Below are 26,497 nucleotides of genomic sequence, written 5' to 3' on the forward strand. Positions count from 1 at the left end.
TAAAGGCCTATATAAGGAAAAGCCCCTCACAACATAAAACATTAAAGTGTGGAGTGATTCTAGGATAAATTTTCTCTTCTAGTTTTGCAATATTCTTTTTTTGAGTCTTACTTCCTTAAAAAATATAAAAATTAGGAATGAGTAGAAATCCCTCTCCCCTATCTTTCTTTCAAGGCACAAAGCATGAAGAAATGGTGTGTTATTAATTATTAGCTTTGGATATAATGACCTCATGACAGCACGAAGAGTAAATGAAAAATTAATGAGATCTTTGTCAACTCCTTCACCAAAAGATTTACACTCAATCATATCACCACTCTATAAATTCCTTCCAAAGAAGCACATAGTAAAGATTTTCATAGGTGGACAATGCCTAGTGATCTTGCAATAAATACCAATAAATTTTAAAAAACACCTAATGGAGTATAAAACCATGGATCATAAAGGAAATCATCTAGAATTTTATATTAGGGAAATGAAATTTAAAGTTTTCTTTCCTTTGTCACTGCTATGGCTAATTAAAACCACTCACAGCTAACAAGACATCCTATAGGGACTTTACATGCTGAAGTCAAATTTCCAAAAATTCCACACAACTATGATGTACTGATAGGGAAAAATGAAAAATTGCTTTTGATAAAGAATATCATTGCTTTATAAAAAATTATATAACAAAACAATTATAAAATTTAGTTCTCCCCTTCATCAAGAATGTTGTTCAAATCATAATTAAAACTTGAAACACTCTCTTTACATCATCTTTAGCTTCCCTTGTAGCTTCATCTATAAAAAAGCCATTCCACTAAATTAACAATTCCTAAGTTGTCTTATAGCATATTTTCATCAATCTTTGAGCAAGAATATTAGCTAGACCAGCCTTCTTAACATTAATCTTTAGGACTTAGATGATGATTGATCTATGACATCACTAGAGTGTAAACACATTTTAAACTTGCTCACATGGAATGTTAAATAAGTCTTCGAACTTATTAATAAGATCCCCCACACATTACAAAATTGTCCAAGACCTACAATACCATGGAGACAACTTAGCATTACCACCTTCTTTCAGAGACTATTGTGCATATGACAGCTTAAGAAAAACCTTGTTACCAACTAAGTAATTTTGATAACAACAATGCTTATTAGCCAATCTCTTATCTTTTTCTTGAACTTGTCTTATGTTTAACTTTAATAACTCAAACTTATCTTGTATATCCTCTAGGAAATCACAAGCATGAGGTATTTGAATCAGGCAAACCTCTCTAATGTTTGCTTCTTCTCAACACTACCTGAATCCAATACAGAAAAGGAAACGACAAGTAAAAAATCCAACCAACCATAAAAGATGAACAGTTAACATCTGAAGATGAGAGCATAGATGGATTTGGGACCTACATCACAGCCAGTTTGAATTTTGTCCATGCCACAAGCCAAATAGGTGCTCAGTTACCGGGCCCCGCTGAGCTCGCTTAACTGCAAAATAAAATTAGCAGCTAGAACTTAGGAGAAGCTACTTACGAGTGGGGTATCGGAGTTTCTTAGCGCTGTAGAACTATCTGAAGATCCAGCTTCGTCCCGGCTAGCTTGGGCCGGGAGCAGCTGGAACAGCTCTTCCAGCTTCCTAGCAACAAAGCTCATGCTCGGGCGATCTCTCCCCCGTGGCTTCGTGCAGTCGAGTGCCAGCTGCAGAATCTGTTGCAACAAGCTGCTTCCGCAACTCGTGAAGTCGTACCGGACAGAAGGGTCAGCCACAGCATCAGCAGCTCGATTTTCCTCCACAAGGTTAGACACCCAAGAAACAATGCCTTCTTGCTCCAAACCCTGCTCCTTGATGACAATCTTGCGATCGGTGATAAGCTCCAGCAGCACGACACCGAAGCTATAGACATCGCTCTTGCTGGTCAGCTGCAGCGTCTGGAAGTACTCTGGATCGAGGTAACCTGGAGTTCCCATAACTGTCACGTTGCTGAGATGAGTTTGACCTGGAACGGGGCCAAAGAGCGAGAGCCCAAAGTCGGAGACGTGAGCGTTCCACTGGCCGTCGAGTAGCACATTTGCAGTCTTAATGTCTCTGTGGATAATCGACGGATTCGAGTACTCGTGAAGGTACTCTATACCCCGAGCAGCCTGCAGTGCGATTCTCACTCGACGGACGGCACGCAACTTTAAGTCCAGCTTCTTGAAGAGGCAGTCGTAGAGAGAGCCATTCTCCATGAACTCAAAAACCAGGAGCCGCTCAGCTTTGCAGTAGCCAACCAAGTTGACGAGGTTGACGTGATTGATTCTCCCAAGCAGTTCCAGCTCCTTGTCAAACGTGGAACCCGTTCCTGGACTAGCAGCCCTTTTGATGGCTACAACTTGACCGTTTGAAAGTATACCCTTGTACACCACTCCAAATGCGCCTCTTCCAAGGATCATATCTTCCCCGTAGTTTCGAGTGGCAACCTGGAGCTCGACACTTGAAAATGCTACGACTCTGTTTGCAAGGTCGTCCCACCTGTCGTCTCCACGGGTGGATGCACCAGCCGCACGTCTCCGGCATATGTATCCGGCAACACCTGCTATGGCTGCAACAGCTGCTAAGCCCCCAAGTACACCGCCAACTATCCCCACGATGTTCGGGCCTGTCTGCTTGTTACCAGTCTTCGAGGGAGGTACCACAGTGTTGACTGCATCACACACCCTGTCGCTGGTTTTGTTGCAAGGGGCAATTTCTGTTTGTCCACTCTCAGTGCATGGACCTTGAGAGCAAGCAAGACAAACAGTCTCCTCGTTTGACGTGCAAACACCTGTATTGTCCACATACTCTTTGCTGTTGCAAGATGTGGAACATAAGCCTCTGTTTGTCTTGACGCTGTCCAGAGTACCAGTGTAGGATCCCCAGCAACGAATAGCTCCTCCATCCATAGTGACTCCACAGGTGTACCAATCTCCAGCTGCAATGCTTGAGAATGCAGTGCCATTCGGGACTTGCAGCTGTAATTTGGAATTATCACCCCAACATCTCGCTTCATGCGTGTCTTCTGTCAAGCCGCATGTGTGAAACAATCCCCCGCTGATAGCTTGAAACTTCACTCCAACCGGAGGCTCGCACTGCTTGTGAGAGTTATCACCCCAGCATAGCGTCTGCTCTGTCCCTCGCTCAATGCCACATACGTGAAGCCTGCCTGCATATATATTCTCGAACGTTGATCTCGGATCACGAACAGTCACATTCGATGATGTTAGCTGGCCCCAGCATGTTGCCTTGGAACTGGACCTGCTCAGGCCGCAAGTGAAGTAATCACCTGCGGTGACTTTCCAGAAGTCCTGGTAAGGCGGAGGCTGGCTTTGGCCGAACGCATTGTTCCCCCAGCAGTGCACCAGATCGGAACCGAGCTTGACTGCACAGGCATGCCACCCACCTGAATTTAAATCCGCGTACCTCACATTCCTGTACTCTTCGCTCACGTTCAGGCCCCAGCAAATCGGGAAATGCGTCTGCTGCTGCAAGCCGCAGGTGAAGTAACCCCCTCCCGATAACGCGTAGAATGAGATGTCTGAAGGTGGCTCACTCGCGATTGGCGACCTTTGGGAAGAGCAGACTGCCGTGAGTCTTGGCAGCTGGAGGCTACAGACAGAGTAGTCGCCAACTGAGACATCTGTGCTAACCCACATGGCTGAAAGAGTGCTCATGTACCCAACTGCGGAGACAAGCTGGAGGTGGGTGACTCCGAGGAGCACGAGTGAGAATCGAAATCGCTCCATGACCAGTGTTAGGGTCAGGCCTAGGAGTGGATGATCGGGGCAGAGGTCATTTTGGGAGTTTGAGCGACTCGATTTCTGGGTAATGTAGTGACTAAGGATTGTTAAGCTTTCTCAGAAAAATAAAAAAATTAATTTTATGGTGAAAATAGCCAAACGACGTCCTCAGGAAATTTCGTATGAAACCAGGTCAAGACTGGCACATTGACATGACTGACTGACTGATACTTCGAAAGCAAAAGTCTATCAAAGATAAACATTTTCCCACTTAGTTTTGCTGTTACAGGGTGCAGCACGAAAGCAGAACATAACAGAACAGAAACAGCGGTAATGGCCAGAGCTTCACTTTTAGTCTGGAAATATGCCTGTGCTTCACTTGGACAATTCATCCTTCCTGTTGCTTTTTGAAGTAACTTAGCTATTTAAGACCTCATTTCCATATAAATAAGCTCTCATTTTGCTTATTAATTATTAACCTTGGGTCCTTGACAAGCTTTTGACTTGACTAAATAAATAAGCCTCCCTGTTTCGATTGCCAACTCGCGGGCGCTTGCTCGGATCCTTGCTCAAATCCTTCATTGGGACGTAAGGAGTCCGAGATATACTGGTTGTCCAATTTCTCTGTCCGGGTTCCACGTTTCTGTGTATATCCGTATTCACCGCCCTCATCACAGCCGTAGCGCTATTCCAGTCCGGCTATTCTCAAGACGTCGGACAAACTCAGCATGCAATCATGAACTCCGACCAACTAGCAAAAGAGCGTTAGCGAGGATGGTACCATCGACTGGCGCAATGGACCTATCGACTTGGTGTTAATTTTGCTCACATCCTGGATAGCACCACAGGGTTCCAAAACGGGTGGATGCAGACCGCCACTGCTAAACACCCGCAGAAAAAATTTACTATCTACTCCAGGGCGCTCAACTCTCGTTTGGAACTGGGACAACAAATTTATTTGCACTGAACTCCTACAGCACGACGCGACACAGCACAATGAATCAGGACCGGCCCCCACAAATTGCACGTAGAAGTTGGCCGATGGACAATCCCAAAGACACCTAGAGAACAGCGAACATGCCTGCTGTTTGAACTACAGGTTGAAGATCTTCAACATTTCGTCCAGCTCTGTTCAGCTTATGACTTCATCCGTCGACTCGTTCCACAACTCAATTGGGAGACAAACTCACTTGAGCAGATCATGGGCACACCAGAACTAACAATTTATATACAAGCTTACCTCCATGATTGAACAACGCCCTGACTTCCCCTTCCTCCTCACGACACCAGCAGCCCACAGATAAGTATTCGTCCCACGCTCTCACAGGGGGCGCTCCCGGACGCAAAACAGGTTGTTGTTGTTGTTGTTGCATTCTGGTTGTGGTGCGTGTCATCCATGTTTGAAGTGCTTGGACTGTCCACTCTTCCTTGTACTCCGGGTGTTGGAGAATCTCCACTGAGGCCGAAGGCTGTAGTCCAGTACGACGACATCAGCAATTACGCTGCAAAGAAATGGCCTTCGCTACTCGGGAAGAGCTGAAAACAATGACTGATGACGAGAAGAGTAGCACAGAAGTGATCTTTGCAACAATAGTTGGCGCTGATATCGACACTGTCATCAGTAGTGCAGGGACGGAATTTCAGGAGAGTAACTTCCAAAAACAGCCAAGACAGAGTCTCACGTAGGAAAGAAGAAAACAAGAGGAGCCAGAGCACGTCTTATGGTGGTGAGAATTCTTCTTCAAAACCAAAGCAAGGCAAGTATTTCTCCCATACTCCTTGTTATGTCAAGTTTTCTATAAAAAACTTTCTCATGATAAAAAATTTTCAACACAGGAGCAAAGATACAATACTATTTCAAATGCTAAAATGCCACTTAACACTTCTCATCCCAACTATGAATAGGGCCTGTTTTAATGTAATCTAGAGAAGATCAATCAAAGGAACAACTATCTCTAAGAAGTCCTTCATAAATCAATAAAAAACTCCAATTATACCAAGGAAATTATGAAGACCATACACTAAACTAATCAACCATAACCTAGATCTTTATGGGATCAAGCATGGAAATCAAATATTTTAAATATCCAGTCTCTTCTAAAAAAACTCATACTTGGATAACTTGAAGTATTTTCCTTTAAAAGTTGCAAAACATTTTACACATGTATCTTATGTTCCTCTATTAAAAACTTGTAGTGACCTATTCTTATCCAGAATGCAATTTTTGAAACACCCTTTAGCTTGACATAAATTTGATGATACCCTTATCTCAAATCAATCTTTATAAAATATTCAACACCACAAAGATAATCGAGCAAACCATTGATACAAGGGATTGAGAAAATATTCTTCAATGTCCTATTATTTAATCCTTTGTAGTTTATAGAGACATCTTTCTTCTTGATCATCACCATTGAAGTAGCCTAAGGAGACTTGCTTATCTATAATTACCCTTTTTAAAGGTACTCAGCAAGCTATTTATTAATCTCCTCATCTTCAATGGGACTAATATGAGTTGATAAATAGTAACTTTAGAAACAAAGTCAATCTCATGTTGAATCTCACATTCTAGGGGTAAAATATCAAGCAACACATCTAAAAATATATTATAAAACTCCTTTTGAATGTAGTTCACACAAGCCTTATGTTTACAAATATACTCTAAATTAAACATGATCATATTAGAAAGAAATGGCAAAAAAAACTAACTATCTTATGTGTGCAATTCATCAACTCTAAAGCATTAATGAATAGAATATCACTATTGTTTATCCCAACAATCTCTTTTATCAACTTTGATATTAATGAAATGAATAAAGAGCAAACTTTAAACCCTTCTTGACCTTTTGTTGCACATCCACAAAGTTCAAACTTTTGATGAAACATTGCACCTTTAGTAGCTCATAGAAAGATTCTAGAAGTAAAGACATGTGTGCATAACTATAAAATTTTAAACACCATGCTTGAATTTTGAGGATTTCTTGAGTTTTCTTCATTTTTAGGGTAAGAATAATCATTTTCTTCTCTTCATATCTGGATTGCTAATTAATTTTGGCAATGAAGCAAATACCTTTATAAATCTTGCTGACCATTTCATTCTAGCATAAAAAAATTCTTAATTCCATGTTTGGAGTGTAGTATGCAAATAAGTTTTCTTCATCTCGTATATAATAATTATTTCAAAAGCTCAATACATAATGGAAATTCCCTAATTTTTATTTTTTTTCTTTCTCTAAAGTCATTATATGTGAGTTTTGGTTTAGGATCAAGCGATTTATAATGTTTTTCTCTTGTGCTCTTTTATTTGAAGCATCAAAAAAGTTTCAGGCATTCTTGGATGAATTTGAGCAACATAAGTTGATCTTTCTTTACATGGTTAAATAGATCTTGGATAAGGATTTCTATCAAATAAAATTTTAGGAGTTAGCAGCCTGAGATCTTCACTTAGATATATGTTTATTAGTTTTAGTGAGAGTTTTGAATGTGTTTGAGTGAGATTTTTAGGGTTTATATTTTTTACAAGATTGTTATACATGTTTCTAGCTTTGTAATAAATTTAGTTTCATGATTTTTTAAGCTTTTTATGAGACTTTTAAGGGTTTTTATTTTGAGCTTTGTATCATTGAATATGTGAGAAATTTTTTAAAGGTTGAGAGATTTTTCTTGATGTTTTATCCTTTGCATCATCTCATGGTTTTTTTTATTGTCTTGGAATGTGTCTAGTTGCTTATCTTTCATGTTTAGTTCTTTAATTGAGAGACATTTATTTGAGTGGAGAGCGAGATCTAACATATAATGAGTGCACAAAAGGCTAGAAAGTGTTATAGGGAGTGATTTCAGAATTTAGTAAAATTTAGAATTTCAGAAAAGGTGATTAGCAAATAAAACCTTGTGATTTGAGCTTTTTAAACTCTTCATTAACATTGCAATAAATACCTAGTTTTGGCATTTGGCATATCTCAAAGGTTTGATACCCATTTGTATTGTATTCCTCTTACACACCCATGACTCAAAGAAAGGTTCTTAAGGCTTAAACACAAATTTAACTACTAGATAACACTATCTACAAATAAGTCTTCATCATCCACAATAGATTTCAGAGAGGAGAGCAACCAAAACATTGCACCAATGGCGCTAGCTATCCACTTTCTTTATAGAACAATGAAACTCCCAGAGTTCTATCCTGGATCAAACTTGTGGTCATGTTAACCAATTTCAAGGTTACTTGAGGTACAACCAAATAATTGAAGATGCCATTCCAAAAATTATTCTTAAGATCCTTGAAGGCAAATGCAATAGATTGGGTATCTTCCTTGCTTCTAGATGAGTGATGATCATATTAATGATACAAGTTCTTTAAGTAGTTTAGAATGGAGAAAATTGACTAACAACTCTACATAGAGTTGTTTTCATTTTAGCAAATAGTGCAAGAGAGTGTGGTGAATACACTATCTAGTTCAAGAAGCATTGATGTGTGTGTTTGTTATAGAGGCTAATTATAAATGAGAAGCCTGTAATGTCAACATTTGTCTAAGGACTCAAGTTTGGAGTGCAACATAAAACTTGTGAAGTATCATTTGACCACATATTAGAGGTGGAGAAATACATGCTTTTTGAGCTTGGCATGCACCATGACATCCACTCTCATGCAGGCTTCCAAGCCCCAATGTGTGCCATTGCCCAACTAACACATGTCATTGAGAACAAAATGCTGGCAGCAATTGAGTCGGCACTCAACAAGCTAAAGGAGTACTGGGCACTTGTGTAGTAGTAGACCTAGTAGCAAGAGAAGCTTGTGGAGGAGCTACAACCACTCAAAATTCAAACTAAAACTCAATGATATTGTTAATGATGTGAAGAATGCAAAGTTGATACACACAACATTGCAAGGTGTTAGAATCTCCATTTGGAACTTTGACCTTAATATGTCCAACAACAACCTTCTATGGATAATATTTTGTTAGCACCATCATCAATTGGGTACCTGCAATTATTTAACTAAAGAGCCATTAAAGGCACCACCGTCAAACGATTGTGGCAAATTCCCGATGAACACCATCTATATTGTGGGTGAGTAATAGCTAAGGTCTCCACACAAAATTAAAAGAAGTAGTAAACTACTATTGAGGAGCTAAACTTATCACTAGCCTCAACCCTAACAACTTTTTCTCCTCCATCTCTCACTACTTGCAAATTATCTTTCTTGAAGGCATTTACAGTAGCATATGCATCTTCACTTATATCTCAAGATTTGGCATTTACATGAACTCCAAACTTAACTAGTATGCCACTAAGAGGGGCCTCCATGATAACAAGTGGTTGCCCAAGCACTCTCATCAATCAAGTCTTAGCAACACTAATTACAACAATCATCAATGCACTTTATCACCAATTTTTGGGATTTTGGCAGCAACTTGAGACTTCAGTGAGTGGTCTCAATGGTGTGGCTTTGTCTTAAGCCCTAGACATAATTCTCATTTTAATCATCAATGCTAGAGCTGCTCTTGATCTAACATTCATTGTCTTGACAACAATTGCAAGCATCAATGTGGAGGCTTTTGTTAACTCAGGCTCCACCACCAACATCCTCTCTTTGACAATGGCTCAGCAAGTAAGTCTCTAAATCAAAGAGTACTCAAAAGTCATATTGAAGACCTTTTTCAATCACACTATCACTTTAGTGGGGATTTGTTGTGGCACTACCTATTTAGTTCATGGCCACAAGTCTACAATCACCTTTTTTATTGTGGACTATGTTGCTTTGGGAGCATCCTCACATATGCTATCAATGATCCTCAACTGGCCATAACTAAATGCAACTCCATGCTCCTTTGACTTGAGCATAGCCAAATGTAAATTAGATAAGGTAGTGAGCAAGTGACCATCCTCAATTTAAAGGGATAGGTTGTGGAATTCTAAATGACACTAGTTAGACCAGAGTTTCCATTTGAGCCAGCAAGTCCCAACAGTGATACCATGTTAAAGTTTGAGATGCTAAAGTGCAACATGATCGGCCTTTTTTATACCATCTAGATAGTCTCACCCTTTGACTATGTGACCAATCACACTTGCTCAGGCTCCAAGAAACACGAGATCTAGTCAAGATTCTATATGTTCCTCAAATACCCAAGAAAGAGGAGGAGAGCAAAAATGCAATGGCGGCTTTGGGGAGTGACTTTTCTGCCTCAGGTTAGGGTGGGGTGACATAGTAGACACTCTACAATTTCCCTTCATGCAGCTAAAGGTGTTGGATGTAATTCTTCCTAGCTCTCACTTGCTACCTTTCATTGAGACTCATGATGCCAACTTGAGTGTGCCCTTGGGAGTAGAGGAGGCACCTCTTGAGCATATGAAGAGTCAGGACCAGCCCATAGATGAACTATGGCCACTAGACAAGATCCCTACTCTTCAACATGAGAAAGCATTGTAAGTTCTTTCTATGATGTTGTATTTATCTTGCTTCTACAGGAAATCTTCCAAGGCACATGAACTTTATCATGTGACCTTGTGAGCTTGGATGTGAATACATTAGCAATGATTTAGAGACTATTTTCAATTGTGACACCTTCTCTAGACTTTCTAGAGGCCTCTTTTGGGGCTCTCAACACTCACATGGAGCAGCCAAATAAGACACATGCATACATGAAGCTCCTATAATCACTACTTGCAAAAGGTGGTAATAGTGCCAGATTCATTCTTATAGTAGCTTGGTTTTCTTCTCCAGCTTTCCAGCACCCAAAGGTTGCACCAGCTCATTGGAATAACAAGATCCCAATCGAAGCATCACTCAATGAGATCATGGCATCTTTTGTGGCTAACACCATGGAACTTGTCCACCAAATTCATGATGACTTAGGCCACATTTTAAACTTTGGAGACACACTGTCCCAGTACACAAGAGCTCTATGTAAGCAACCAAAGGGAACGACTTGATAAACGATCCATGGGGTTCAAATATAGAGGGAAAGGGCCCATGAACAAGAGTGCACCCCCTTTTCCAATCGGTTAAGGGTTTTGGGATATTTGGGGTTAAGCGTCCTTGGGTTTGAATAGTACTGGGCTGGGTGACCTCCCGGAAGTCCAAACTTAGGAGTTTACATTTGGTATCGGAGCGGTCTTGGGTCCGACTCTGTTGGTTGGCTAAGGGAATCGCACCACATGTTGATTGACATCTGGCTGGTCCAGTTTGCTCCTGCTGGGCTCGACCCAAGGGGTAGGGTGTCAAGAGAGCGGGGCTCTCCCGTCGGAGCGGTCTTGGGTCCGACTCTGTTGGTTGGCTAAGGGAATCGCACCACATGTTGATTGACATCTGGCTGGTCCAGTTTGCTCCCGCTGGGCTCGACCCGAGGGGTAGGGTGTCAAGAGAGCGAGGCTCTCGGGAGAGCTGCGGCTCTCAGCTTCCGTTCACGAGGGCGTGAACTTGCAGGGAAGCGTGGTGGATTGTAAGCAACCAAAGGGAACGACTTGAGAAACAATCCATGGGGTTCAAATATAGAGGGAAAGGGCCCATGAACAAGAGTGCACCCCCTTTTCCAATCGGTTAAGGGTCTTGGAATATTTGGGGTTAAGCGTCCTTGGGTTTGAATAGTACTGGGTTGGGTGACCTCCCGAGAAGTCCAAACTTAGAAGTTTACACTCTAGACCTTATAACACATAGCAAAGTTCCATTCTTAGTCACTCGCAATCATCATTTGATTATTCTCAAATTCACTACAGTTGTTTTGTCCACCACTCACTACATTTGTCTAGCAAGAGCTTACAATATAAAAAGAAGTTATATGTCCAACCTTCATGAGCAAATAAGATTGATTGGCATATGATTTCACTATATATACTAAGTTAGTTTGCTGAAGCTAATTTACCTATATTGGCTCAAAATTAAAGATTAATATAATAGATAATATCAAAAGGTTTAATATTTATCATGGTAAGAATTTATATAAATATACAATAGAATTATAGTTGAATGACACTGAGTTCTCCTGGAAAATCTTAAATAATGCCTTACCCAATCGCAACTAATCTCATTTATTTATCAATATACATATTACATTTTATTAGATCTAAACAATTGTATCAAAATTATTTATCATTGAGCTAAAGTCACCTTACTTTTTGCAATATACATTACAATAATTTTATAATAGTTAATTAAAGCCAAAACATGAGCTAACTAATAACCAACATTAATCAATTAGAATGAACATCCTAATCCAGCAAAGTGCAGCTGTTTCAAAGTTTGAAATTTTAAATTTTTTATTTGAAACTACAATGTGAAATTATAATTTATAGTAAAGGTACAAAAACATTAGTATTCAAATTTACAAAGGAGAATAATTTTGCATATTAAAGAACTCCATACATGTATGCTTTTACATATCTAAATACAGATCCCAAAGACGTGTACATTCTGGACCGCACCACAATCTCGCATAAGCTTGCTAGGGCTCGATCGATCGATCATCTGCCGTGATGGATCTCAAATGGGATCAAGGATTTTGGGGCAGCTTCGCCAAGAGAGCCAAGGAGGCACTTTATGAATCTGGCGGTGCGGCTCCATCGAGACCACAGGTAAAGCCAATTCGCAAAGATCTTTCTAAATTCTATTGTGATCCGAGGCAGGACGAGCAATCCTCTACCCCGCAAGCGCAAGCTCCTGGTTTGCAAAAAGGGTTTGACGTGATCGCTACTTCACTGTCGCGGATCGGTGATACGCTTGGAAACGCTATAGAGGTATGCGTAGTGGAATCGAGGTAGAAAAGATTAAATTTGTGACACAGGGAAGCTTGAATGTTCTCGCTCCAGAACCGAAGCACAACGTTAAGTCAAAGACCGCATTGCTCAAAGAGGAAGCGGAGATCGTCCTCACAAAACCGAATGTGGACGATCAAACTCAACTCAAAGCTTCTCGGGACGTAAGCCCATCACCTCTTTTCTTTCGAGCTACTCTCCAAATCTTTCTCGACCCAGGTTGCGATGGCGATGGCATCCAAAGTAAAGCTCCTCGTCCGCGAGCTCAAGACCGTGAAGAAGAACCTCGCGGATATGAGAGATCGATGCTCGCAGCTCGAGCAAGAGAACCAGCGCCTTCGGGACAGTGTGGAGAAGGGCCCAAGGAGCGAAGACGACGATTTGGTACGTAAGATCAATCGCTCTAGACTAGATCACTTGAAACAGAGCTTTCTTCTCTTTGATCATCGCTTGGAGAACTTACATGCTGCTTCTTTCCCAGGTGAGAAAGCAGCTCGAGACGCTTGTCGCCGAGAAATCGCGACTCTCCCAGCAAAACGCAAACTACGCTCGAGAGAACCAATTCTTGCACGAAGTGATCGAATACCATCGATTGACAATGGAAGATGTGAGCTTGCTGGACGAGAGAATCGAAGAAATGGCCGAGACAATGCAAGAAAATGGATGATATGAATGATACACAGTGTCCATATCCATTCCTTGTGTGTAAAATTCTCCTACCAAAAGTTTTTATTTGCTAGCATATTCGCTGTTGGGATTCCCTTCCTTCCTCGAAGAAGACGTCGTCTACCTGATGGGGTGCGTGTAATGTTTTTTTTCTAGGTAAGGGAGCGCTAGGGTTTGTGGCGAGAGAGGAAGCACCAAGGCGCTGGATCGGCGCTGCGGCACAGACGGTATGACATTCTAGTCCATCAGGCAGTGCTATCGATCGAGGCGACCATGGAGAGCAGTAATCCGGCACCATCGCTCTCCTCTTCGTCGCACGCCCAGCTCCCGGCCAGGATTTCTAGCCTTCTCCCCGCCTCGTTCTCCAGGATTTCGAGCTTACTAGAGGTCTCGGGGCTGCTGAGAGGCGCTCCACAGGAACTAGGCCCTATGAACAGGGACAGGGACGAGAGTGGCGGAGCAGAGGTGTCGATCAGGATAATTGCCGACTCTGGGTCGCCGAGGGAGAGTGGCTCGGGGCGCCCGCGGGCGGCCGATTCGATTGTCCAGGACGAGCAGAGTGGTTCCGATAGAGAGCTGGAAACCGAGGAGTCCACCACAATTGCTACCGCTGCTGGCGATCGTGAGGCCGTGAGGTATGATTTCCAGCACCTAGCTAAATGGGTCGAGCAGATCCTCCCATTCTCGATTTTGTTGCTCGTGGTCTTCATACGCCAGCATCTCCAAGGTCTTTTTCTTGTTTTTCCTTCGTTTCTTCGCTCTCCATTTCTAACTTTGTGGCTTTCTTTGTGTTGAAGGTTTCCTTGTGACGCTTTGGATATCAGCTATTATGATCAAAGCGAATAGTCTTCTTCGTAAGCAGACGTCTCTAAGAGTAAGTGACTACCATTTTTCTTCTCCTCCAGCCCCCAGTTTGATGATATCTTTTTCTTCTTCTTCTTTCAGGGAGAGCGAAAAACGTACATTCTAGTGGTCCTTGCCGCATTTCTCATCCAACATGTCGAGGGTATATACTGGTGGTATCGTGCCGACGCTCTTTGGCGACCACTTGTTCTCCTCCCTCCGAAAGACATCCCAAACTTTGCGGACGCGTTTTTCAATATTGTTTTGAATGGCAAGCAAATCCTATGACACTCTCTATCATTGCTGATCTCATACTTTATATTGTTTCTTTCTCAGATACGATGGTCCGGTTGTCTGCCATGGCATTCAAGTGCGGTGTTCTTATATACTACAAGAAAGGCCGAGGACGTAACTATCGATGGCAGGTTAGTTTCTTCAATTAGTTTCGTCATGTCAATCGTGATTGTGTATCTCGATGCAGGGCCAAATATTGACTCTCACCGAGTATGTTGTTCTACTTTATCGAACTGTAATACCAGGACCAGTCTGGTACCGCTTCTTTTTAAACAAAGAGTATGGGAGCCTGTTTTCATCGCTGACAACAGGATTATACCTCACCTTCAAAGTCACATCGGTCCTTGAGAAGGCAAGTTTTATGCCTCCCAGTTTTCACTGCCTCTAAACTTTGTAAAAACCACACAGGTGCAAAAGTTCGCTACGGCAGTGAGATCGATTCTTCGCAGGGAAGTCCAATACGGTACATATGCAACGCATGAAGAGGTGAAGCCAATTAACTCGGGCTATAGTATTTCGAGTGACAATTGTGCACGATGGATGTTCCAGGTGCTCGCGGTAGGAGATCTGTGCGCTATATGCCAGGAAAAGATGCACGCCCCGATATCCTTGCTGTGCAAGCACGTCTTTTGCGAGGATTGCGTCTCCGAGTGGTACGTTTCATCAAATCTTCTGTGCAAGGGAGAGAATTTTCACGCGAGTTTTTCTTCGTTTTTGCTACACAGGTTTGAGAGGGAGCGAACTTGTCCATTATGTCGATCGGTTGTGAAGTCGTCGGAGCTAAGATCTTTTGGCGATGGCTCCACGAGTCTCTTTGTACAGCTCTTTTAAAGAGAGAAGGGGCCAGCCAGTAAACAAGATTTTCGTCCACACTCTTTTAGTTTAGTTTGTTAACCATGCGGTGACGTGGTGTCCGATGTGGAAAAGCCCTAACCATCTCATCCACGGGCGGCCACGTCATCGCAGCTCTGCCTCTTGGCATTCCGTTGCTCCAATGGTGGTGCTATAATGTTTTTTTCCTCTTCTTCTTCTTCTTCGCGCACAGAGGCCTTCTTTAAAGCGGGGGCGATGATCCGGCAGCGCGAGTGATCGATCCACCAAAATCAATCCTTTTGCTCGATCGATCGCTCATCGATCGATCGCGGGCGCGCAGCAGCAATGTCGTTCGCCAATGCGCTGGCGCTGGACACGAGCGACCGCGAGCAGCTGTCGGCGCGCGGGCTGGATCAATCCGGGGTGGCCGTGGCCCTGGCCAAGCCCATCAAGGCGATGCGCCTGATCGACTCGCAGCGGTCGCTGGACGAGAAGGCGCTGAGCGATCTCATCTCCTCGCCCCGCCCGGCGCCGCGGCCGCTGGAGACGGTCAAGAGCTCCGAGTGCCTCGAGGCGCTGGCGTCGCCCAGCTTGCGGATGATCGCGGGGCCAGCCAGCGCCGCCACGCCGCGATCGCCACTCCATCCCTACGAACCCAATCCCATGATCGCCGAGGCCTGGGACTCTCTCAGGAAATCGCTGGTTTACTTCCGGGGCAAGCCGGTTGGGACCATCGCCGCGCTCGATCCAAACGAAGAAGCTCTCAACTACAACCAGGTATCGAGTTCTTTCCATAGAGTTTCTTTGCATTCCTCTTTCTTGCTTTGTTTTCTTCAAGCGTTTTCTTTTTCATCTTCCTCATCTCTCTCTCTCTCTCTCTCTCTCTCATATACATATGGATCTTGACACAAAGTCTTGCGTTCCATGGCCAGGTATTCGTGCGCGACTTTGTTCCCAGCGCGCTGGCCTTCCTCATGAACGGCGAGGCGGAGGTGGTGAAGAACTTCTTGCTCAAAGCGCTGCGCCTCCAGGCGTGGGAGAAGCGCGTGGACTGCTTCACGCTGGGCGAGGGCGTCATGCCCGCCAGCTTCAAGGTGATGCAAGATCCAGTGCGCGGCACCGAGACGATGCTGGCCGACTTTGGCGAGGCCGCCATCGGGCGCGTCGCCCCCGTCGACTCGGGCTTCTGGTGGATCATCCTCCTCCGCGCCTACACCAAATCCACGGGCGACTTCACGCTCGCCGAGATGCCCGACTGCCAGAGGGGGATGCGACTCATCCTCTCCCTCTGCCTCGCCGAGGGATTCGACACATTCCCCACGCTCCTCTGCGCCGATGGCTGCTGCATGATCGATCGGAGAATGGTAAACACGATCAAAGAACTTTTAAAACTCTCCATCTTGCCTCTAGTTCTTCTCTCACTCTCGATGGGTCTTTCACTCACTCCCAATCTTGGGTCTGTTCGTTCTTTCTTTCTCGATTCACGACTGACGTTACCTTTGGATCTTTGCCGTTTACCAGGGAATCTATGGCTACCCGATCGAGATCCAGTCCCTCTTCTTCATGGCACTGCGCTGCGCCAAAACCCTCCTAAAACCCGAGCTCGGCGGCAAGGAGTTCATCGAGAGGATCGAGAAGCGGCTGGTGGCGCTGAGCTACCACATCCGTACGTACTTCTGGCTCGACTTCCAGAACCTCAACAACATATACCGCTACAAGACCGAGGAGTACTCGCACACGGCCGTCAACAAGTTTAACGTGATCCCGGACTCCATACCCGACTGGGTCTTCGACTTCATGCCCATGAAGGGTGGCTACTTCATTGGAAACGTGAGCCCCGCCAGGATGGACTTTAGATGGTTCCTCATTGGCAATTGCGTTGCAATACTCTCGTCCATCGCCACCCCGGAGCAAGCGTCGGCAATCATGGATCTGGTCGAGGCACGCTGGGCGGATCTCGTCGGGGAGATGCCGCTCAAGATCAGCTACCCAGCCATGGATGCCGAGGAATGGGTCATTGTGACTGGCTGCGACCCCAAGAACACCCGATGGAGCTATCACAATGGAGGAACTTGGCCAGGTATGCATTTCTTTTCCACCACCTTTTTTCAATCTTTAGAGAAACTTTGTGGTTTTGTATTGCAGTGCTGCTGTGGATGCTCACCGCAGCTTCGATCAAAACCGGGAGGCCTCAGATCGCTCGCAGAGCGATCGAGCTTGCGGAGCCGAGGCTTTGTAAGGAAGGGTGGCCCGAATACTACGATGGGAAGCTTGGGAGGTATGTTGGGAAGCAGGCTCGCAAGTTCCAGACGTGGTCGATCGCCGGCTACCTCGTCGCCAAGATGCTGCTAGAGGATCCATCGCACTTGGGAATGATCTCGTTAGAAGAAGACAGGAAAGGGAAGCCCGTTATCACTCGTTCTGCTTCATGGACTTGCTAAGAAGTTCTTTTTTTCTTTCTTTTTGTTTTTACGAAGTACAAATTAATAATAGAATTGTCGCTCCAAGGGACGGGTTAGGCATTATTTGATCATTTAAAAGGTATAAGCTAATTTATTAATTGTTCCAAAGGGCAAAATGAAGAACAGGGATGATCTCGTTAGAAGAAGAAGCCCCTTATCACTCGTGAAGGTCTTTTTGTTTTCACAAAACAAATTGCATTGCTTTTTGGCAAAACTTTTGCTCCAAGAACACAGGAAGCTTTCTTTACAAGATCTTGAAAGCTTGCGTGACAAGAGTTTTTTCTGCTCGTCCAGTGGATTGATCAATCGATCCATCAGTGGCGAGGCTTCTTGCTCTGGTGCTGCAGTACCCATTGCCTTGTGTAGCCGTTTACTTCCTTTTCCAATTGCTTCCTGTTGTCTTCCTCCTCTTGCTGGAGAGCCAGCGACACTGCCCGTGTGATCCGGTCGGCATGGGGTGGATCCAGGGCCACCTCGTCCTCTATGAAATGGCAGTCGGGCTTGAGAGCCCTCTTGTTGTTCGTCGCCACCCAGTGATCATAGTCCGGGTAATCGAAGCTATCGTACTGCTTGACCCGGATGCTCTTGGTAGCGTTCCTGCCCTGGTCAGCTACCATGTCGTTGATCATGCGCTGGAGATCGACATACCTGTCAACGTTCACAGCCACCATTGTCTTCTTGTCTTGCAAATCTGATCTCTGTATAAAACCCTTTACCTTATACCAGTTGCTGACGAGTTAACTTAATCTAAATCATTTTGCTATTCATGGATTGCAAGATATTAAGGATCTCGAGTAATTTTCGTTTTTTAAAAGTTATTTTATTGCTGCCACGCCAGTGAAGAGTTCAAGCAGCTATTAGGAACAACGAGGCCTTTGTTTTGGCCAAAGGCGTTCAAGCAAAATGCCGATGGAGTGGAACCGTTTGAGAGGTTGAGAAAAACGTTCTCGAGCACTAGATTGTAGCAGGGGTTGCCCAGGCTGCACTGGAAGCGAAGAGCCACACTGCTTGCCGACGTTCCCATAATGTTGGAGTAGGAAACATTGCTGACTTTCACAGCATCCAGCTGCAAAAACAAAAACCGATCTCTTGAAGTTCCTCACAGAGACTGATAGAAGATTGGAAAAGTTTTAGTTACTTCCTCTGTGCCGCAGGAGAAGGAGCTGTTCCCATCGCAGTAGTATTGATCGATGATAATGGGCTGAAGGACGTTCATCATCACAACGTTGTAATAGCTGAAGTTGCTCGCAAATCCTTGGCCACCCTGTAACATATCAAATGTTTGGAGTTTTCATAGAATCAAGATGAAGATTTGGACCTGCCATGTTTTGATCCTGAGTCCATACTTGGTGCTCTCCAAAATCGAATTCTCAACCTTGACATTGGACACAAACTCTGGTGTCTTGTTCCTTCCAAGGCTCCCTATACTAGCTTGAAATAAAACGAAAAGAAAAACTCGTTTAAAATTTTCATAACTTCCACAAAAGAATTACCTGATTCCATGGCCCGGCCCACAAATTATTTCGCGTATGACAACGTTGGAGGTGTTCTTTGCTATAGATATACAGTCATCACCTGAAAAAAATAAAAAGGGATTCGTCGTTTAAAAACTATGATAGAAAAAGTTCTACCAGTTCCAATTATGCATTTCTCGATAGAAACGTTGTTGCTCATGTGTAAGTGTATGCCGTCGGTGTTGGGGCTGTCGTGGGGAGCGAGGATTTCCACCCCTTTAATGCTCACATTAGAGCTTTCCTCGATCGCCAAATGCATTTGGGGGCTGTTTACAAACTTGAGATCCTGAATTGTGATGTTCGCCGAAGCTCTGATTGACAATGCCTGTAAAATGGTTTAGTTTGAGTCAGCCGCCACGCAAGTGTAAGAATCAAGAACTTAGCTGTGGGATGTTTCTGGCACGCCTGAAAAGAGAAACGAAAAAAAAGCACAATCGAAAGTTAGAAACGAATATAATCTGTACGAAGAATCACTCACATACGAACTGTTACGTCTACACGAAATTCTCCACCACTCTTCGCCTTGCCCGTCGATTATACCGTAGCCTTCGACGCTAAAGTCGTAAACTCTGGCTATGGAAATCCATGTTGTGATGTTGCTCCAGTGGATCATATCCCGGGTGTCCGCTAAAACAATACCATCAATCTATCTAGGTGGAAAACAATGGCACAAAGATAATCTACGTACATAGAGTATATATTATCACGCACCTTGAGTCTCAAGTTCGTCGCGCATGGCCCAGTGAGAAGCAAATAATTTACAACAAAAGCTTTTCCACCGGGCACAAGCATGGTGGCGTTTTCCGTGTGACAAGCACGTTTCCAGGCCGCGAGAAAAGCCTGAAAGAAACGATATAAGCATGTAGTGTTCTATAAACAATATCTAGGAAACAGGGAAAGCTACCTGGGAGTCGTCACTAAGACCATCGCCGCGAGCTCCAAACTCCACCACATTAAACTCTCTGGGATCATAGCTTGCTCCCTCCGGCGATAGAGCTGGCGATAGCTCAGAGAGATCCGCCACTCCGCGAGCGATCATAACAGCGACAAGGAGGAGCTCCGTAAGAGCTACCATTCTTCTTCTTCTTCTTGTTCTTCTCTCATTCCTCGTTCTTTCTCCTTCACTGGATATGAACTCGATTTCTCCGAGCTTGACGATCGATGCTCGAGATCATCCTTTGCTTGCCTACCCGGATTGAAAAACACGGAGATTCGAGTTAGTTGGATGTGGAACTAGGTGAGAACCTACCAGTAGCACTGGATTCCAGTTTTGCTCCAAAAAATCCTTGATGGCAGGCCTCTCGGGTTGAAGTGGAGCAAGCTTGCGAGTTGCGAACGGGGATTGTTTTATTTTCCCTTGAATAACGAAAAAACGATTCCTGCGCGTAAACAACATAAGCGTGCTTATTGACACAAGAGTTGGCACAGGGAGCCTGCACTCGCAAATCTTGGCACACTTTTCTTACCGCGTTTTCCATGGAGCTTTCTGAGCCGAGCGCACTGTTTATAAATAATATTAAAAAGTCTATTCAATTCAAGAAAAATCTTGATGAAATTCAAAGCGAGCCTGAATAAATTCTCTGAGCTTGTACTTGGCCGCGAAATTCTCGCCTATCAAAAATCGATAAGCCAATGAAGGGAATAAACAAAACTAGTTTACAATCCGTGCTCCATATTTTGGTCCTGGATATACTGCTTTTACTGGATCAAATCGTGGAGATGGCCATGGTATTAATGTTTGTAGAGGGGGTCGAACCCAGCGACCTGGCGTTTGTGACCTTGCAATGACGAGAGCTGCAAAGGTACCGGATTCTTCATTTCCTTCGTTAGTACCTGGAGTGGGAAGAGAAGTGCCGGATAATTTAACAACATCGTCATCCATAATCGTTCCTCCTTGAGGCATCCTATAAGGGTAAGAACGGGGATTTGCCTGAAAAACCTGTAGTACTTCATTCTCCAAGGATTGAAAATCTTTGCCGTCGCCTCGAGATCTCTAGCGAGCGTCAGTAGCACCAGATAAAGCAAAAACAAAATTGCCAGAAAGACCACCAGCAACAAACCCGAGTGAAAGTAACATGCCCATTACCAATTAGAGCACCTCTAGAATTTTTAGTGTCACCATAGGTGCAGTGAGTTACTACTTGCCAGGTTGTTTACATGATTATTACTCAATCAGTTATGAGCTTGTATATGAGTTTCATGAAGAAAAACAATGCAATCCGAGCTCCTTTGCCAAACTTTTGCAAGAGAAACACTGACACGATCGCCAAGAATTTCATCAGCGCCACCAACAACACGAAGAACGCCTTCAAAATTTTCAAGATGGCATTCATTTTCCTGAAAATCCTTTAGGGTGAGAAAGTTTATATAGCAGAGAACTACCTTTTCGCCACCTTTTTCCATTAAAAAAATATACAGGCTTTTAAAATGATTCCTTTTGTGGTTTTGGCTGTTTCTTAAGCGGCTGTATCCGGGTGTGCCGCCCCAATGGACAAGCCCGATCTCTAGTTTCTTGTGCTTGCTCTTGTTTGTTACCTTGAATCCCTTGCAGCATGGGACACAGATGCATCCCCAACGGTTGCCATCGAGGAGAAGATGTATGTGGCTGCAAGGACCGATACTTGAATGATGTGCTGGTGAGTAAAGTAGCTCTTTCTCAAGTTCCTAGTAACTTTCTCGTGGAGGTTTAGTGCACCGGACATTGCGTGGTAAGTTGAGGCTCTCCAAGTTGTTATAGCAGGCTTTGCTTGAACAAGGTCGACGAGCTTCACAAATAGCAGGACTAAGAACGCTCTTAGTTGTCGTTGGCATTCCAGATGCATGGTACTATGAAGCTTTCCTCCTTTTCAAGTCGCGTTTGTGCAGTCTACGAATTTGACACGAAACAATGTGCTCAACGACAGGAAACATTCCAGTAAGCAAGCATTCTAGATGTTCGTTAAAATCCAGACCGGCATACACCCATATTTTGCTCCCGATCAAGGTGGCAAAAAATACCCAATTAATTCTGTCACATTAGATAGCTGTTAAATGCCTCACCATTCCTGTCATCAGTTGTGGGCCCAAGCACAAATTGAAGATCGTGAAATGACCTACAATGTAGTATCATTCATCGTCAGACGTGTCTTATGACACTTGCAGATTGTTAGCTTGTCCTCGCTTGGGTGAAGATCAAGCTCATCAGAGGGGAAGGGACCGCAAAAGGAAATAAAGAGCCAAGCTTTAGTAGGGTGGAATGGGACATGATGAAATGCATATCAAGATATCAATTACAACTGCTGAAGAGTTCATGATGTCTAGAGGGCTCTTGTGATGGTTGGGAGTGAATATCAGGTTCTATACCATCCAAGCCATAGATCGTGATTATTGTCTGGGAACTATACCACATAATTTGATGACTTTTATGGTTAGGTTTGTAAGTTTGCAGAAGGCTTTCATCACTGTCTATCAATCCTCTGCTCACGAAATTTGAACTCAAGAAGCATATTAAAGAAAAGAAAAAGAAAAAATGGATTATTCTTTATAGATTGCAATCAATAATTTTCTGAATCTCATTATAGACAGTGATGATAAAATATATTATAGCATATATAGAAAAATGGTAAACTAAGTGGCAATTGAAATGGTGTAGGACTTAACTTTAGTGGGTATCATTAATGAAAAATTACAACTAAATTATAAGCATGAAAAATATGAGCCTAAATAAGAGAATATTATCTAAATTAGTCAACTAAATAATATATTTGCAATAACTTAAAGTCAAATTGTGTTGGCTTTGCAACGCATTTTTTGTAGGCTTTAGTTTTGTGACACTAGTGTGGCTACAAAAGAACTTACGGTCAAACGACTCCAGCCGCGACTGAGAATCCATACGAGGGCTATGATCTTCAAGATCTCTCTTCTGTCCTGTCTGAAATGCTGGAGGACAAGATGAGGTATTTCCTTGTTGGTCCGATTGATATTTTTTACCTTCCCTTGTTTGCCTTCAGGGTACCATTGTGGAAGAAACGATTCCACGGCTCTTCAAGGGACACCAAGGTTTGTGGTGATTGTGCTCACTTGTGGTTTAAGTGTAGATGATTTGCACTGCAGATATATGATAGGTGCGAGTTTCCTTTGATGCTGGACTTGGACAGAGAACGTGGAAAGTGTCTGTCTCCTAATGCGGATAAAAGCGTACGCAATCTCTACGTTTTACACAGGTATGGGATTTAGATGATGAGCAAAGGTCTGTCTTGGGAATCGTGGTGGTGCCAGTAGACGAGCTCGGAACATTCCTCGAGATCTCGGCAGGAAAGGAATCGAAAGTTTTGCCGCCACCCGACGTTCTTCTTCACAAGCGCTACAAAACGTTTGTTGCTTTTGTTGGCTTCTTGATAGAACCCGTTTGCATAGTCTTGTGTTTCACAGCGGAGAAGCTATGCCTGGGGCAGCATCTCCTTGCGCGAGATCATGTTGAAATGGTGGAGTAAGTGAAAGCATTGGCCTAAGATAACGGAGGGCATTATATACGGCCCGCTCTTTCTGTGGTGTTTTGTTTTCTTAAGAATAAAGTGGAACGGTGGCTTGGCCAATGTCGAAAGTAGTATGAAGAAGAAGAAGAAGACGAAGAGGAAGAAGACGCAAAAGCAGAAGACGAAGGAGAAGAAGCAGAAGTTAAAGAGTGGAAAGAAGAGAAAGGTAAGAACTGCTTCTTAAGACTTAACCCGCGTTTCCATTTCTGCAGACACCACAAACCATGCCGAGATCCAACAGTAACGCCGCATGCGTATATGTCAGGAAGAGCTATAAAAGTAAGGTTTTTTACTTATAAAAGTAAGGTTTTATAAAAGTATAACGAGCTATAAAAGTAAGGTTTTATAAAAGTAAAGTTTTTTACTTATAAAAGTAAGGTTTTATAAGGTTTTTTTTATAAAAGTAAGGTTTTTTAAAAGTAAGAATCTCATGGAGATCTTTAAATTAATCTTGGATGTATAACACAATAATTCCACATGTGCCATGGCATATAAGGAAATACAGTTTTAACAAACTCTATTATAAGAAATAAATTTTTATTCTAAATTTTATAAATATAAATTTTTAATACCATAAAAATACCATATACTATTATTAACATAATAAGATTTTGATAGCTATTAGATTTATTTCAATCTAGGCCTCTCACTCCTATATATAAGCTAAAGTTTTTATACTAATTGAATATGCACATTTTTGTATTCCATCAAATCCCATTGTGAATAGTGATGGAAAACTATACTCTAGCAAATATAGAAAGATAGTATATACGTGACAATAAAAAAAATTAAGATCTATATTATTTACACTTTCCAATTTGTGGTATGTTTTTCAAGAACAGATAAAGAATATGCTTTCTTTTGAGCAATGTGGGTAAATTACTCGTAAATCAAGGGGACTGAATTCTATGAAGAGGAGACAAGTTTTAGTCACTTGGTGTTTCAGACCTTTATTGGCAACCATCCAGGTCAAAGCAACATAGCTACAATGATGTTGTTCAAGGAGTGGCAGAGGAGTTGGAACTGGATGATCCCTCGCAGGTCCGGTTGACAGTACTTGACGAACAGTAGAGCACATATCAAAACATCGCCTTCGTTACTCTTGTGCTACAGGTTCTTTACTTTAGACATTGGCTTCGCCTACCTCGCTCATGGAAAAAGCATTAAACATATCTCTCTATGATGCTAGAATCGTCAAACTAAGCGCCTGACACATTTGTCTTGTGATTTTGTGACCAACCACTTCGTTTCTCAGGTCACCGCTCACAACGTACCTGTGAGTGAGAACAGCACAGCCGTGGAGCTTCTCGGTGAACTTAAGAAGAAACTTGGTGATCTCTGTAAACCAGATGCAGAGCTTCGACTCTTGCAAGTTTCCTCCCACAAGGTTCTCAAGGTCGGTTATAAACGTTTCTGTCTTGGTAAGCTCTCATTTTTATTTTATTTTTTCAGATTTCTAATGCGGATGAGAGGATCAACAACCAGAAGTGCTGCACTTTTCGAGCTGAGGAGGTAATCAAAGAGATGAAGAAAGCTGCTTAACATCATATTTTTGCTGTTGAAAGATTCCGGATGAAGACAAAAATCTGGGTGATAAGAATCAATTGATTTGTGTTTCACATTGTACACATCAGAACTTTATAATATCAGTTTCTGAAAGCTTCACAAGTGGTCTTCTGTCAGGTTGAAAACTTCGGAGAGCCTTTTCTCTTCTCTGTGCGTGAGAATGAGAATTTATAAGAGCTCATTCGATCCAAACTACAAGTACCTGATGTTGAGTTTCCCGAGGTGATCGTGCTTACTGTACATGATGATATCATTTTCTTACAGTGGAAATTCGTTTACATGTCCATGGGACGACCATTTTACCTTCGCAACCTCGACATTATTGCCAGCCGCTTTGAGGTGCCCACGGCTCAGGGACACTATGTGAACTGCATTGAATGCACTGATGTTAACCACAAGATTACTCGGCAGGAATCGTTCTATGGTATGTTGTTCGGTGGTTTTTAAAGGTTTTTAACAGAATAGTGTGTGCTTCAGACTTGCAACTGGAAGTCAAGGGCTGCAAGGACGTGTATGCGTCTTTTGACAAGTTTGTCGGCGTGGTGAACGATAAGTATCACGCACGGTCGTATGGTATGCAGGTGAGCTGTGGATTCATCTCAAGGTCACACTATTATGCCAGAATGCGAAGAAAGAAATTTACTTCCTAGACTTTCCACCTGATCTCCAGCTGCAGCTTAAGCGATTTGAGTATGACTCTACCCGTGGCAACGTGATCAAGGTTTATGGTGATTGTGCACTTGTGGTTTAAGTGTAAATGATTTGCACTGCAGATATACAATAGGTTTCCTTTGATGCTGGACTTGGACAGAGAACGTGGAAAGTATCTGTCTCCTAATGCGGATAAAAGCGTATGCAATCTCTACGTTTTATACAGGTATGGGATTTCGAAGAGAGCAGATGATGAGCAAAGGCCTGTCTTGGGAATCGTGGTGGTGCCAGTAGACGAGCTCGGAACATTCGTCGAGCTCTCAGCAGGAAAGGAATCAAAAGTTTTGCCGCCACCCGACGTTCTTCTTCACAAGCGCTACAAAACGTTTGTTGCTTTTGTTGGCTGCTTGATAGAACCCGTTTGCATAGTCTTGTGTTTCACAGCGGAGAAGCTATGCCTGGGGCAGCATCTCCTTGCGCGAGATCATGTTGAAAATGGTGGAGTAAGTGAAAGCATCGGCCTAAGCTACGGCCCGCTCTTTCTGTGGTGTTTTGTTTTCTTAAGAATAAAGTGGAACGGTGGCTTGTGACGAAGGCCAATGTCGAAACTAGTATGAAGAAGGAGATGAAGGAGAAGAAGACGACGACGAAGAGGACGATGAAGCAAAAGCAGAAGATG

General features: G+C 43.2%; 5 protein-coding genes across 7 annotated transcripts; 3 read left to right on the top strand and 2 right to left on the bottom strand.

Annotated features, from left to right (window-relative positions):
- Positions 1–1,157: 1,157 nt before the first annotated feature.
- LOC9635517 (putative receptor protein kinase CRINKLY4) lies at positions 1,158–3,834 on the bottom strand. 3 transcript variants are annotated; one of them, XR_002993515.1, is made up of 3 exons: positions 1,522–3,834; positions 1,399–1,476; positions 1,158–1,288 (listed from the first exon to the last, which is right to left on the bottom strand). XR_002993515.1 is itself a non-coding variant. In XM_024684868.1 (2 exons), the coding sequence occupies exons 1-2, from the start codon at positions 3,748–3,750 to the stop codon at positions 1,450–1,452; spliced, it is 2,256 nt and encodes a 751-aa protein (XP_024540636.1). In that variant the 5' UTR covers positions 3,751–3,834; the 3' UTR covers positions 1,158–1,449. The 3 variants fall into 3 exon arrangements, 1 of the variants encoding a protein (XP_024540636.1); XR_002993514.1 differs by having other exon boundaries at positions 1,158–1,292; XM_024684868.1 differs by having other exon boundaries at positions 1,158–1,476.
- Positions 3,835–12,133: 8,299 nt separating this feature from the next.
- On the top strand, positions 12,134–13,234 carry LOC9636139. Its single transcript, XM_002979642.2, has 5 exons — positions 12,134–12,315; positions 12,367–12,477; positions 12,525–12,659; positions 12,715–12,879; positions 12,977–13,234. Exons 1-5 carry the CDS (start codon positions 12,217–12,219, stop codon positions 13,160–13,162), a joined length of 696 nt encoding a protein of 231 aa, XP_002979688.2. The 5' UTR covers positions 12,134–12,216; the 3' UTR covers positions 13,163–13,234.
- Positions 13,235–13,303: 69 nt separating this feature from the next.
- On the top strand, positions 13,304–15,168 carry LOC9635518 (E3 ubiquitin-protein ligase RNFT1). The gene is made up of 8 exons (XM_002979643.2): positions 13,304–13,888; positions 13,959–14,035; positions 14,107–14,275; positions 14,341–14,429; positions 14,486–14,650; positions 14,707–14,784; positions 14,848–14,951; positions 15,024–15,168. Exons 1-8 carry the CDS (start codon positions 13,435–13,437, stop codon positions 15,127–15,129), a joined length of 1,242 nt encoding a protein of 413 aa, XP_002979689.1. The 5' UTR covers positions 13,304–13,434; the 3' UTR covers positions 15,130–15,168.
- Positions 15,169–15,456: 288 nt separating this feature from the next.
- On the top strand, positions 15,457–17,552 carry LOC9635519 (probable alkaline/neutral invertase F). The gene is made up of 4 exons (XM_002979644.2): positions 15,457–15,888; positions 16,044–16,475; positions 16,633–17,191; positions 17,257–17,552. The coding sequence occupies exons 1-4, from the start codon at positions 15,457–15,459 to the stop codon at positions 17,550–17,552; spliced, it is 1,719 nt and encodes a 572-aa protein (XP_002979690.2).
- An 841-nt stretch (positions 17,553–18,393) lies between these two features.
- Positions 18,394–20,162, bottom strand: LOC9635520 (polygalacturonase ADPG2). Its single transcript, XM_024684686.1, has 9 exons — positions 19,992–20,162; positions 19,799–19,927; positions 19,566–19,733; positions 19,367–19,492; positions 19,205–19,334; positions 19,067–19,148; positions 18,892–19,000; positions 18,712–18,837; positions 18,394–18,639 (listed from the first exon to the last, which is right to left on the bottom strand). The coding sequence occupies exons 1-9, from the start codon at positions 20,160–20,162 to the stop codon at positions 18,394–18,396; spliced, it is 1,287 nt and encodes a 428-aa protein (XP_024540454.1).
- Between the last annotated feature and the right edge of the window lie 6,335 nt (positions 20,163–26,497).

This window comes from Selaginella moellendorffii, unplaced genomic scaffold (assembly GCF_000143415.4).
Source record: "Selaginella moellendorffii unplaced genomic scaffold, v1.0 SELMOscaffold_42, whole genome shotgun sequence".
NCBI lineage: Eukaryota > Viridiplantae > Streptophyta > Lycopodiopsida > Selaginellales > Selaginellaceae > Selaginella > Selaginella moellendorffii.